Source organism: Necator americanus, chromosome V (genome assembly GCF_031761385.1).
Source record: "Necator americanus strain Aroian chromosome V, whole genome shotgun sequence".
NCBI lineage: Eukaryota > Metazoa > Nematoda > Chromadorea > Rhabditida > Ancylostomatidae > Necator > Necator americanus.
The window spans coordinates 22169249-22183376 of NC_087375.1; the positions used below are offsets into that span (position 1 = coordinate 22169249).

The 14128-nt window shown below is 43.1% G+C and overlaps 1 protein-coding gene across 2 annotated transcripts; it reads left to right on the forward strand.

Moving 5' to 3' along the window:
- Nucleotides 1–978: 978 nt before the first annotated feature.
- RB195_014830 (uncharacterized protein) lies at nucleotides 979–13922 on the forward strand (the record flags this gene model as incomplete). 2 transcript variants are annotated; one of them, XM_064205258.1, is made up of 19 exons in its annotated part: nucleotides 979–1071; nucleotides 1915–2056; nucleotides 2157–2303; nucleotides 3596–3752; nucleotides 3862–3942; nucleotides 4532–4622; nucleotides 5033–5156; nucleotides 5762–5796; nucleotides 7905–7976; nucleotides 8288–8384; nucleotides 8895–9068; nucleotides 9499–9581; nucleotides 9845–9967; nucleotides 10031–10151; nucleotides 10372–10445; nucleotides 12709–12799; nucleotides 12930–13070; nucleotides 13133–13217; nucleotides 13838–13922. In XM_064205258.1, the coding sequence occupies 19 exons, from the start codon at nucleotides 979–981 to the stop codon at nucleotides 13920–13922; spliced, it is 2016 nt and encodes a 671-aa protein (XP_064061138.1). The 2 variants fall into 2 exon arrangements, with proteins under 2 accessions (XP_064061138.1, XP_064061139.1); XM_064205257.1 differs by lacking the exons at nucleotides 3862–3942; nucleotides 5762–5796 and adding an exon at nucleotides 5809–5912.
- Nucleotides 13923–14128: the final 206 nt, after the last annotated feature.

Sequence of the window (14128 nt, forward strand, 5' to 3'; positions counted from 1 at the left end):
GATTGATAATGTTTAGGAAGAACCTTTCGGTGATAATTTCCATCTCAAAAAAGAGAGTGCGGATCTCGTCCTTCTTCAGCAAGACTGTTAAAAGAATTCCGCAATTTCTTGATGGTCTTCGAAATTCGATCCAAGTTTGCCGTGATCGGCTCAGAGGTTCAGCACTGGCTCGCAGTTCTCTGAGCAGCAGGTCCACGTTTTGGTCCTCCCGCTGTGCCAGTCACCTTAGATGAGGGAGTTCATGAGTATGCAATCGTCACATATGCACGACATCTTTCCTCCTTCATTACCAATAGCAGATATTCTTTTCTATCGTGTAGCTAAGTCGTATTATAAGGAGACACTGATCAGGACTACCAAAGGAGTTATCCATTATAAGGAGACGGTGATCAGAACCACAAAAGGATACTACTACTGTGACGCTAGGTAGACACCACCTCCGTTTGGTGAGTATGTGGTCGATCTCCGCACTAGTCGCGCCATTGTGCGATTCCCATGTTCACCGACTATGATATTGCTTCATGAAAAGATGAAAAGAAGATTTATGTTTTCTTGTTATGCCAACGAGGTTTAGGTGAAACTTCTTTATTGGCCTTACATTTCATACTGTCACCAAGGCGAATGCATTGGTGACAGTCTTTAAGAACCCGGTGGTTTACCAACCCTGCTATTCGATGAAACTGGCCTTTGAAAAAGACGAGTTTGTCGAAACGTCAGGCCAATAAAGAAGTTTCACCTAAACCTCGTTGGCATAACAAGAAAACATAAATACACTATCAAAGCACTGCGAGACGATTGCCATTTTCATTCCGGTCCCGTAATCCAAATCTTCCGATCCTGTATTCCTCTTATGTAACCTCTCCTACTTTTGGATTGAAGATTACGAATTCGCACAAAGACTTTTCATTACTAATCACTTCTTCCCCTCCTCATAAGATTTTGGATTCATCAGCTGCTGATGTTCGTAAGTAGCAGTTGATGATGGAAATGGGTTTTTGGCACAAGGGCGGACGCGAAGAATGGCCAGGCGAGGTGGCAGAGTCTCGTGGGTGTAGACAAAGCGGACGACAAGTGGGTGCAAAACAAAACCAACGCCGCTTACATTTGGGGATGCATCCTTTTCTCTGCGAGTGACGGGTGTAGCGTCATTCATTTGTTTGCTCTTGGTCTCTTGCAGAGCAGTTACGTGGTATTTCATGCGCTATGCCGCTCCGGAAAGGGCATGTGGGTCAGTGTCTATAGGCATTATTCTCGCGTTGTAGGTACCAAGTCTGAGACAGTCCCCATGGCGACCCGTGCATGGGTCACCTTGGTCGAGAATCAAAGACGTCCTGAGCAATTCGAGACTTGATTGCCACCATGAGGCGGTAAACAGTATCATAAACATATAATATCAGAACTTTTTCGAAAGTGTTCAAGATATCCTTTAAGAAAGCATAATGTTAGCCCTAAGGGCGGATTTAGCGCAGCTAGTAAGAGGTTCGTCTACGACTGGTTGTTGATTCGAATCCAACCACATGGGCCCATCAAACACCAGACCTTCTGAGGTCATTAGAATGGTGCCTGACTTGTCTAGGAGGATAAAAACACTGACTTGATATCCGATATATTCAACTTCCGATGATCCCCGACATGACGAAACATCAAAAATCGATATCGATTGAGACCATCAGCCAGCCATCTCCAAAAGTTATTGTCAAGGCCACACTCGCGTTCATAAACCTAAGTTGAACAGCGCGTTGAAGTTGGACGCGCTGACGCATCTGAAGCGGGCTGACTGACACCAGACATCCTCACAGCGACACTTCCACACTTTTGGAGCTTGTCTTCATAGCTTTGGAAACACCTTGGCTCACCTGTAATAAACTAATTAAGTAATAAACTAGCTACCTAATCGAGAAAACTTGATTTCAGATCTGCGACGAACACCGGGAAGGAGAGTGTGCCGCTAATCCCCCAGACAATGCTACCATGCTGCCCTGTTTGTGCGATTCCGATTGTTCTAGCGCACTGAAATGTTGTCATCACCCAAAAGGACTAACATGTCAGGCACCTGGTACTAACTGCCACTCCTAACAGGGCGCTTTCACAGCTTCACTAGCATGTCGGAAACATCCATTGCCCATGCTAGCTATACTGAACGACCGAAATTTCAGTGTCTCCTTCATCGTCAACGACGCTGGTATGTGGAATAAATGAACAGTTCTCGGCTTGTCATACACCTTGCCAACCGTCATGTGACGATCCGACATTGCTACCGTGCCCACCGCCGATTTGCACTCCAGGTTGTCATTGTCAGCCAGGTGAGTGCTTAGACAATCACTTTTTTCTTTCGAATAACTACTCATCCGCAACCGTAAAGCGACATGAAACACGTTGCAGTTGCGTAAGCGGCTGCCTTCGAAGCAGCGCGCGCAGCAGTTGGAATCGAGGTGGGACCATTGCGAACTACAGCGGTGAATGGTGCTAGCAAAGGTCCTCTCCATTGGACCCTACTAGAAAGGATGAAGTCGTTTCAGTCCACTTGGGATGCGCCAACGCTTTTTTTTTACTGCAGATCGTAATCATTGATGTTTTGTAACGCGTGTTGGCCTATGCAATGACATGCGGGGGACAACGGTTTCGAACCATCAACCGTGCGGCTACAGAGACCCTATAACCGACTGCACTACACCCGCTCATCTTTGACCCTTTTACACATCAAATTTTTACATATTTGTTACGAAAAGCGAACTAGTTGCCATCACAGCTCTTGTTCCTGATGAGTCAGAGCCATCATTTGATGTTTTTTTTTTCCAGAGGAAAAATTGTTACTGGATCGATTTTGTGGAATTCCGCATCAGTAGTCACAAAAGATGTTGCCGTCAATAGAGTTCAAATCTTTTTTTTATTACGATTTGTAGGACTTTATACCGTTGCCTGTTTGAAGTCTAAAAACTCCAAGTTTTTGTGCATCATCGTCTCCCTCTGCAGAGTGGGCGACGAAAAAGACCGCCCCTGGGTTTGCACAACCCATCGCTGCAGGCCCCACCTCGATTCCAACCGCTAGCTCCATCTCATCGCATCGTGCTTCATTTCGTTCTGATCTTACTACACCTGTCGCTGCCTATTTCTATAATTTCTGCTTAAAGGCAGCATACCACGAATCTGAGGTGGTGCGGAGTTCAGGTGGAGTATTTGTACACGGGATAGTAGATTATGGAGGAGGGTGTGATTCCGTCCATTTCTTCCTAATTGCCGTAAAAAACGGCCCGGAAGATGAGCGCGTGCACAAGGCTGGCGCGCTCCAATCGAACTCCTTGTGGAAAATAGTGCGCCAGAACGCTCGAAGCCGTATCTTCCGGGATGTTTTTTACGGCAAGTAGGAAGAAATGGACGGAATCACGCTTCTCTCAGTAATCTACGATCCCATATACGAATACACCACCGGAAATCCGTACCACTCCAGATTCCTGGGGTGATGCCTTTAAAATGCGCATGATTGTGGTGTGAAGGTCCTCGCGGCTTTTGGGTCTTGACCTCGCTTGTTAGCTCTTTCAAAAATCTCGGTTTTAGATGCAACGCGCACAAGGAAACAAAAACGATGAGTGTTCAGGGTTCATTCGTGCCGATGGTTCCTCGAGGTCTGCGTGTGTGCCTCGCGCGGCTTGCGCTATGTACGACATGTCAACGCGATGTCTGGACGAACGACGTCAGTATCACAGCTGTGGGTCAGCTTGCCCGATTAGCTGTTCAACGAGGAACTCGCCTAGGTGAGCTACTCGCCAGCTGCGAACTGAAGACATCTCCTGGATTTGTCCTTCAAGAATCATCCATGTTGTCTCACGTCTCTTTTGATCAACAATTACAGATGCGTTACAGGTGTCACGAAAGTTGCGTTTCTGGATGTTTTTGTAAGATTCCGTACATTCTTGAAAATGGAAACGATCCGCTCCATTCGAAGTGGGTTTGGAAGTTACTAAATTCTTTTTGCTTTGCAATTTTGCCGTTTCCATGCAACTAGCCTATTCAGCTGTAAGCTTACTTGAGATTAGATACAGTCGGCATAACATGAGCGGTAATACGACGCGTTCTTGGGAGAGGCGTGCGCACAGCTCTCTATACGAAATATAAAGGAAACTTCTCGCTTCGCTTTCTTGTTGCTCTTTGTGGTTTTTCATCACTTTCTCAAACTAGTTGTGCGTGAATCGGATCACATAGTCGGGATAGTTTTCCATTAGTTCTGTCGTTTGTTCTCCTTCTTGCGGTTTTCTTTTCGATTTTCGACAGTTGGTTGGCCTATTTCTTATGATCAAAAAATAAGAGTTATAGAAAGCAAAAAGAAAAGAGAGGAGCAAAAGAGAGCCAAGGAGCTTTTGCACGCTGTAGAGGGAGCTCTGTGCACCCTTTTACAGAGAACGCGCTGAGTCTTTATTTTGCAACATGTTTTGCGCCGACTCTCTGTTGTTAGTGGTGTTTGAATTGGTTGGTTGGTTCTCAAAAGAATTAAGTTTTGAACGCCGAAATAAAATACGTCGTTGAACAATCGCAGGTGCATTCTTCCATCGCAATGTCCTCTACTCACTGCAACTGTTCGACAAAATCCGAGCAACTCTATGACAGTCGTTGCCGACGTGAACAAGGTACTCTAAAGTGTTATTTCGTTAACATCGGACATATTCCTTTGTCTTCTTTCTTTTTTGTTGTAACACATGAACTATTTTCTTGGAATGCAGACGCACAAGCAAGTACACGCATAGAGACCCAAACATAGGAATCCAACACTAAAAAATCAGGCATCAGACACGTACTCTTAAAATCTTCACAGTCGCAAAATTCATGCTTGAATAGGAAGTATTTTCCAAACTTCGGGTGGTTTTGATCATCTCACGCAAACGCCTCTACCTGCGCTCACTAGTACTTCATTTTCGATTGCGCATCACATAGATCCAAATTCTGCAAACATGCTGATACTATAGTAGCGCGCCAAGAGAGCACGACTTACTACTACATTCTCGCATCTAAATGACAATAATAAAACGTTTTACTCCAGGAATGGCTTCAGAAAAATCTCGCTGGATTCTACTCAACGCCCGGAGCGCCTACCATACTACCGCATACTAGTCACTGTAGCGACCCTTTGAAGAACTACTTAAATTGTGGAACTAAATGCCCTGGTAACAATTGTACTTTCATTCATAACTGTATATATTCGATCGATGAGTCAGTGAATCTATAAAACTTTTGAAGTCGGCTGCAACGATCTCAATCCAACAGCGACTTGTAGCTTGGCGTGTGTTTCTGGATGCTTTTGTCGATCTCCTTACATTTTGAACGATGCCTCGGTGATTATTGAAACTTCATATCGGTTACTCATAAGTTACTTCCAAGCTTTCGACAGTTCCACTTGTCTTCGGTCACTTGTCGCTTGTCTTGTCATTTTTTCGCTTAGGATCCACAGTCCGCCTGTGTGCTCCCGCAACACTGTCCCAGTGTGTCCACTTTGACGGGCACCTGCTCTGATCCGAGGAAAGAATGGACAAGTTGTGGAGCCTTAGGGTGAGGCTATCCACTTCTCCTAATATTTGTGGCGTAACCGCTGACAGAAACATTTGCTTAGAAGCAAACTACATAACATCCTAAAATAAAACTTCCGCTGGCACCAAAAAGCGCCGTTTTTATGATACCACGCCCAAGAGGTCCTATTAACCAAGAGACTGTTGCAGATGCGCGCGTTCTTGCACTAATCCGCTGGGACGGTGCGAACCCGGACTCTGTTCAGCAGGCTGTGTTTGTAGAGAGCCATATGTGCTACAGGTACGTTTCCAGACCACTTGCTTTGGTGGTTGGAGATGCATGAAACTAAAACGTCACAATATCACTTGGACAATAGCATGATTCTTGAAGATTCTTCCAGTCTTGATTCTTCCAAGGTACTGCGGCTTTTTGTAGATGATAGCTCCAATCAGAAACATAGGTCTTTCTACCTTTATAATATATTAGTTTGGTAAATAAGATCATTCGCTTTTTTCCCAAAACGATTTACACTAAACGTTTCATACGGAAAGTAATACGTCATCGTAAAGCTTGGATTTCGTGACTTACAATTCGGTTCCGTTTGATGGTATTTTAGAAAAAAAAGAACAAAACAAAAACATTGGAACGATGAGTAAAAAATTGCTCTACAATTCCGAGACTTGCTTCCCATTCACTTCAGTGCGTAGAAAAAAAAAACACCTATGCAAAAATAGGTAAATAGGTTTTTTGCCGCCTGGTGCGCATTACGAAGCACATATAGGAGGTGACCAGTTTTTTCGACCTGCAGTTCATTTTTTCCGTAATTTTTGTCGAACTTGTGTTCATTTTTAAAGCCATATAAAAGGAAGGTGCATTTTAAAATACTAAATCCAAACTTTACGACGAAATATTACTTTCGATACATTTCTTTTGCTTTAATGTTGGTGTTGTTTTTCTTAAGGCATCACCCCACGAATCTGAGGTGGTACGGATTTCAGGTGGAGTATTCGTGATCGTAGATTATGAAGAGGGGGTGACTCCATCCATTTCTTCCTAATTGCCTTAAAAAACGGTCCGGAAGATGCAGTGCGTTCACAAAGCTGGCGCGCTCCAGTCGAACCCGTTGTGGAAAATAGCGCGCCGGATCGCTGGAAGCCGTATCGTCCGGGCCGTTGTTTTACTTCAATTAGGAAGAAATGGACGGAATGACCCTTCTCTCCATAATCTAGTATCCCGTATAGAAATACTTCACCTGAAATCCGTACCACCTCAGATTTGTGGGGTGGTGCCTTTAATTGAGAGAGTTCATTTACCAACCCAATATTATAACAAAGAATCACCGCATTTCTAATGAAAAAATGTATTGCGTTAAGCAAAGAGTTGGAGAAAGCGAAGCGAGCGAAGGAAAGGCCAGTGCAAGATTCCCACAAAAACAATTAAAAGCTAGCGCAGAACTTTCTACGAACAATTAGAATATTAGACAATGCATGTATACAATTCTGCGCTACTGAGTTACTATTTACAGTAGCTATCGATTTCCTATGGTGAGTTAAAGTGTAAAATGAGAAGGACTTAACTAAAAACTGAAGGACTGAAATTCAACTTAGCTAATGTAGAAAACACAAAAATAGAAATTAGATAATAAAAAGCGCGCTCCTTCAATTGATACCGTATTTATTTTTTACTCTCAAATCTGAAATCTGAAGGTTGAATGGTTCTAGATGCTGCTTTAACAATACTCACGTGGTCTGACATTTTACCCTATCCGAGGTACTGTAAGTTTTTTTTGTGAATCTTATGAAGAAGTCACTAACGAATTTAACTTGAACCCCTAAATTTTCATCTGCGGAACTTTGAGGGAAACTAAACGCTCACGGCTACGCCACGTTGAAAACAAGCCATCCCGTCCGGTCCGGCCAATTGGGTGTGCTAGAAAACGGAGTTAGGGCACATGATGCTAAACACGCTCAAATAGTATTGTATTAATATTACAACTACATAAACTAAGTACTGACTTAGCGGATTCGATTGCAAGAGTTTACTTTAAAAGTAAACTCTGCAATCGATCAAGTTTACTTCAAAAGTAAACTCTGCTTCAAAAGCTGGAATGTTCAGTCCAGGAAAGTACTCAACTAGAACGGCTATGTCTTTATCAAGTGTGGAATGGACTGCATCCTTCTACGCTCCATGAAACGCCGCATCGTCGGTGACCTTACGAAACGGAGCTGGGGAGCGAACTGCAGTGGCTTCTGCCGACAACCTTGTGATAGCAGCGACGGCTAATGTGTCGTATCGCTCACGGGTTTACACCGAGAGCTCACCACAGCAAAATTAAGTAATTGGATCGATCGATCAATTTGGATGGAAGTTGCAGTCTTATCTCTCTTTCTACATTTCTGTTTGTTCAGGATCCCATGGATCCATCGTCACGCTGCGTACTGCCTTCAGAATGCGAAAGAAAATGCAATGATCCACTTAAGGTGCGTAATATTAACATATTAATGCTTTCACTGTTCGTGTTAATATCAAAATATTAACACGAACAGTGAAAGCGTGCGACGAACAGTGGAAGTGTGAGGTAAAATGAATGTGATTTGTCATTTTGAGTTTGCAAGATCTTGGGTCCACTACGTTTCCTTTTCTTTCCTTTTTCCGAAGCATGAGCATACAGGTGATGATTCAAAAACTTAATGAGAGCAAAAGCTTCTAAGGAATAATTTTGAGGTCTTTAGCCCTTAGTTTAAGTTCTTCAAAATGTTAGTCACAAAATCTGAAATAACCCTCTTCCCAGGAGTTCGTCGTATGTGGTTCTTCGTGTCCAGTCGCATGCAACAACCGCCGCCCTCAAAGCTGCACACCGTGCGAATCCGGCTGCTTCTGTAAAAATGGTAGCACTGAACTAAAGCTGTTCTTGTCAGAACACAACACTTAAGTCTTTTCTTCTGTGGAAATAGTAGGAAGCAGGCTAAGGTAGTTGAAAGGGCACTTCACACTGCTTGAATCCAACTGTTCTTGAACTGCACTTAGAGCGCAAAAAAATCGTGCCTAGATCACAAAAACCATTCTTAACTGTCAAATGCAGATTGCAGAGAGACCATTTCTCAGACCTTTTTCGGTTCTTTTTCTTCGTAGAAAGTTCTAGATATTAAGACTCAGCTATTTACTTTCAGTAAGCCTATTTGGAGAGTTTGGTAAAATTGAAGAGTTAGCAGTTCCAGCTGAGTCTTAGCTACGTCTTGCGGGAACGTTTTTTTTTCGTGTTTTAAGTGCAGTTCACGTACGTACCGATTGGAGCAGTGTTGGGTGCCCCCACCTACCAAAAGCAGCACTTGATACGCTGTAGTGTTGCATTCTGGAAACTCGCCAGCCTATTTATAAAGCAATAAGAACTTTTCTAGGTTTGGTATTTCTAAATTCAACGGACTGGAGAAACTCAGACTGCGTTCGGCTCGAAGAATGTCCTGATTTCACTGAAGAAACAACAGGATCAGCAGCTACTACAGTTCCACACTCAACAGAAAGTAGCTATACAGAAGAACACGGACTAATACTATCTAGAAAGCAGGATATTGGTATATCCCGTGAAATTCGCGAAAAAAATAACTTTGGATTGGAAATTAAAGGCATCACCCGACGAATCTGAGGTGGTACGGATTTCAGGTGGAGTATTCATATACGGGATCGTAGATTATGGAGAGATTGGTGATTCCGTCCATTTCTTGCTAACTGGCATAAAAACGGCCCGGAAGATGCAGCGTGCGCGCACGGCTGGCGCGCTCCAATCGAACTCGTAGAGAATAGCGCGGCGGAGCGCTCGAAGCTGTATCTTCCGTGCCATTTTTACGGCAATTAAGAAGAAATGGACGGAATCACCCCCCTCTCCTTAAGCTACGATCTCGTACACGAATACTCCACCTGAAACCCGCACCACCTCAGATTCGTGGTATGTTGCCTTTAACATCAACAACAGAAGATTAAGAGCAAACGATTGTGATTTTCTAGGATTTTCACCTAAATGTCCAGGAACTACGGTAGATGTTGGTGGCAGGTCTTGTTCAGAAGACTCAGACTGCCCAGCAGAGCAGGTATATCTGATACAAATGTTCTGATACCGCTCGTTGTGAAATTCCCTTTGTAGTTATGATTCTTTCCAGTCGAACTTTCTTTTTTCGCGTGTTGAATCGTAACGCCGTAAAAATGATAGAAATTCGCTATTTTCGCAATACTTTACGGCCTATTATTTCTCACTGTCATAAGTACAATTACGTCCCATAATGACTCCACTTTGCAGTTTTTCAACACTTCGTTGTGACCAAACTGATTTTAATTGCATCTTACTATTTCTCAGCGTTGTTGTCGTCCTTTAATCGTCTCACTGGGTGTAAATCCCCAACGATGCACTTGCGCCGACCCTCATGCAGTCTGGTCAGCCTGCGGCAGCCTTTGTCCTGAGTATTGCGGACAACCGGGGGTGCGTTCATTAGCCATTGTCAACGCTCACAACTTCAACACAACTCCACCAGGCTTTTTTAAGGTTCCTCACTGCTCAACGACGTGTAATGCCGGCTGCCACTGCGCGCCAGGATATGTAAAATCCGGAAATGACGTCACTGCACCATGTGTCCCACGAGAGAAGTGCTCTAATCACACGACTGGTTAGTTTCTTCATTGGTTCTTCAAAAAGCATCAATTCTTAAACTCCTTACTTTATATTTGATGACTACACAGAGTCGTTATTCTTTTGCTGCACAACCTTAATGATTATAGCTACTATGCAGCCACACTATACTATATACTGTTTAACTTCTTCTCTGGGTTTTAAATTGAAATGCTTTTAATCCAGCTGTGCTAAAATTTCTGCAGTATTTTGTTCAGCGACTAACGACGAACCGCATGCTACAATCAAAGAAATACCTTTTACTCCTAAGAATCCATTCACTGATCAACAGGTTAGTTTCTTTTTAGTGACATATCGTCTGGAGATTTTGAACACTACTACTTCTTCACAACGTATTTATTTCAAAAATACGGAACAAGGACGTAGTTATGTACAATTGCGTGCTTGACTTAAAACGACGGGCAGATGACGCTGTTATCCGCATCTTCGCTGTGGTTTGACGCTCCCGAGCATATCCTTCCTAGTGTGTTTGATCTTCGGCGAGAGCAATGATGGAGTCAGCTCATCCGTCGTTTCTCCAATTCTGGTTTGCTGAAGATTACGTCCGAGATGCCTATCAGTGTCAAGCTCCCTTGGATTTTCGTTAATCGCTTCTACCCAGAACTGTCTTTCACGTCCAGCTGGTTCCAGTTTCGGTCTGAGAGCACCTCAAGGCATCTTGGAGAAGACGATCTAGTAGTCTCCTGGTTCATCTTCCCTTTGACCAAACTACTACCCTGGTCAAAGGGTAGTAGTTTGGTCAAAGAGGAGATGAACCAGGACATCTACAGGCAACTCGTTTAGAAGTTGGATGCCGGATTGGCTTTTGTGAAACTTTGCTCAATATCTCCTCCGTAGTTGCGTTTTTTTCTTCTCATTTTCAGCATACAGGCCAGATGGCAACGCTCATCTACAAGTTCAGTCGGTTACAAGTAACCTTGATTGAGGGTTTTAGGGCCCAATAGTAGTCCGTGAGCGAGAGTTGTTTCAATACAAAGCTGACGAAACTCTAATCTAATGAACTCTAAGCTCTAATCAAATGAACAACAAGACATTGGAATATTCCCTCCCGATTGACATAATTGTCTCATCGATATCACATACGTTGACAATGTTGGAAACAGATAAATACCTATTCATCTCTCCACTATATTCTCTCATTTCCTCTGCGATTTCCTTTGGTTCTTGCCTTCCCATGCAATTTCAAACTTCTCCGCTCTCGATCTTCATTTGTTCTCGCTACCAAGTTTGCGCTGACGAGATTTCTTCATAGACTTCGCCTGGGTGAAATCATCGATAGTGTGGGCTACGCATTCATACAGATCTCATTTCCACAGATGCAAATGAATCTCTTCATTGCGTCAGAAAAAGAAAAATTTTATTTGCTCTGTTCTACTGCACGTATTGTCACATCCCGTCTCTTTTTTATCCCCAATTTAACAATCGATATCTGATTTCTAAAGTTCTTGCTGCACTCTGTATCTTTCAGAACTGCCATGTCTACCTTCGGTTGCAGCGAGAATCCTCAACTCCTTTTCTGTACCGTTAAGATGAGAATTTCTGAGCGGTGGTCGGAATAAAACGCGACATCCCAGACAGCTCTAGATTTTCTGACTTCTTGGGAATGAATGTTCCGTAATAGAGCGTGATCGGGCTGGGGTTCAAATGTCATATTTCTCCTGCCTTGTTCTTCAGTGATTTAAGGAGTTGATCTTTGTCTCGTATGCCAATGACGTGGATAACGGGTCTTGATTGTGCAGTAATGGGGACGTCCGTCTGCTTGCAAGAATCTACCAGATGGTTAGTGTTGTTCGAAATTTATTTCCCTGGATAATACCGTTCCTCAAAAACATCGGATTGTTGTTCAAGTCACATGATTACATTCGTGTCAAATTCGGCAATAACCGCTGCTGTCTGAGTGTTTTACGCATACACGAGTTGAGTTTGTGAAAAGCGTCTTTGCTTTTGGCAGCCTTCAGCGGTTTCCTTAAGTGCGTGAGCACCCACGGTCCAGCGTTTCAGTTATCTGGGATCCTACAGTTGTATAAAAACGCACTTTGACTGATGTTGACCCGAATTCCGCCACCAGAATGTTGCAATCGTTCGTGCAGCCTCTTACTTTTTTCTCAGCAGCATTACCGCAGTAAGTAGTGTAGTCTCTGGTGCTGATGACAGGGTGATCTCTGCCGTCTGTTTCCTGAAATGCAGCAAAAGTGTATATAGCTATCGCACAAGTCTGGAAAGAGCGCCTTGTTGGAGTTCACTCGGCAGCGACTGAAAGTTCAAGGATTTTTTTTTTGCCAAGACTCCATATTCATATTATCTCTCAGGGATCTGGCGGCGCTGGATGCACATTTTTGCAATGTTCGCCATGTTTTTTTTTTTTTGCAATGCTTGTATTGTGTACAATATTCAATGATAGCATAGAAAATCTCTAGCACTTCGAACAGGTGGAGTTCCCGAGTGATTTGTCTAATTCGTCTTTTATTCGTGATTGATTGCTTTCCCTTTATGTTTTCGATTTTTGTTTCCTTTGGTTATTTCTTTCTTTTCAGCTCGCGACAGCAAATCTCGTACCAGCTAAGAAATCTGTAAGCGGACGATTCAGTTTTGTGCAGATCAGCGCAAACAATCTCCGAATCAGTGGTAGCATTTTCATTACTGCTAAGTTAACTTCTTATTGTAGTGAACCCTGAGCTTTTAGAGAAGTTAGGGCTTCTGTTACAATCAGATTCGTTTTTCTTTGTTTTTTTAGTTCACAATTTTCAAAATTAAGGAGTTCTTAGTGGTCTACCACCGGGTGAACATGCGGTCCTGATACATCAGTTCGGAGACCTCGCAGATGGGTGCTCTCGTCTGGGGCCGCCTTTCTTGTTTAGGGGAGGCATGGGTACACCATCATTAGGTGACGTTGTTGGTGCGTTTCACTGATTGCTGACTCCAGCAGTGTTTTATCAAGACTTCATACGTGCACTTTAGCTGACGAATCCTCATCCGCCTCGTTCACTCGGGTAGTTGACTGGCCAATTGCTGAAGTGATTGGGCGATCTATCGCCATTTACAGGTTCGTAACGTTTTTGTATTGTTCTGTCGAAACCCTCGTAGTTGACCAGGATTTTCTATAGAGCAGAGTGAACCATAGCATGAAACCGGCTATATACCAGCTATCATTTGGCGAGTGTAGCGCAGTCAGTAAGAAGTTCGGATGTGAACGCACCATAAATGGTTCGAAACCGAACTGCCATCCGATTACAATACACGTACGTATGACGCATACCGTAGTTTTATGGATTGAACATACCCGCCTCTTTTCGAAGCTTTTTTTTGAGGTACTACTAAAAGGGTCTACGACACAAATGAATCAAAATGATGTCATTTAATACTATCCCGAAGGATGTTGCGATGGCTTTTCGCTAGAACTCATTTTTGCTGGGATACTTTGCTTGACTTATGGAGCTCCTCAGAAAAATTTTTCTTCTCAATACACTTTTCTATGACGAACCATTTTGACTGTTACAAAATAATAAATCAAATCAAATCTTCTCTATGACTACGTTGTGAAGGCTAAATAATTGTCCATCTGAACTGAATTTGAAAAGTAGATCTTTTCCACATCTCATACATCTGTATAGCGTTTTTAAAAGTTAGTTGATTTTCTTGCTATGCGGGACTTTTTATTTCAAGGTTTTCCACCGCCGAGTACTCCTTGCAAGTTAAGGACGAAGGGCCACTTGCCTGCGGGACGATCGGTTTAACTGCGTTCTCGTGATGTCCAGTTAGGTAAAGAGTATTGCTCATTACACTTGGTTTTCTAAAGTTTTTTGTTGTTTTTTTTCGAAATTGTTCATTTCCACTCATCTGGTCCTCATTAAGCGCTCAGCATAACAATATTCATGTTCTACACTTTATTTTTGTGATGATGCTCCCTACTTGGAACCATATAATTGTTAACTCAGCTCATTCATTTTGCTATTA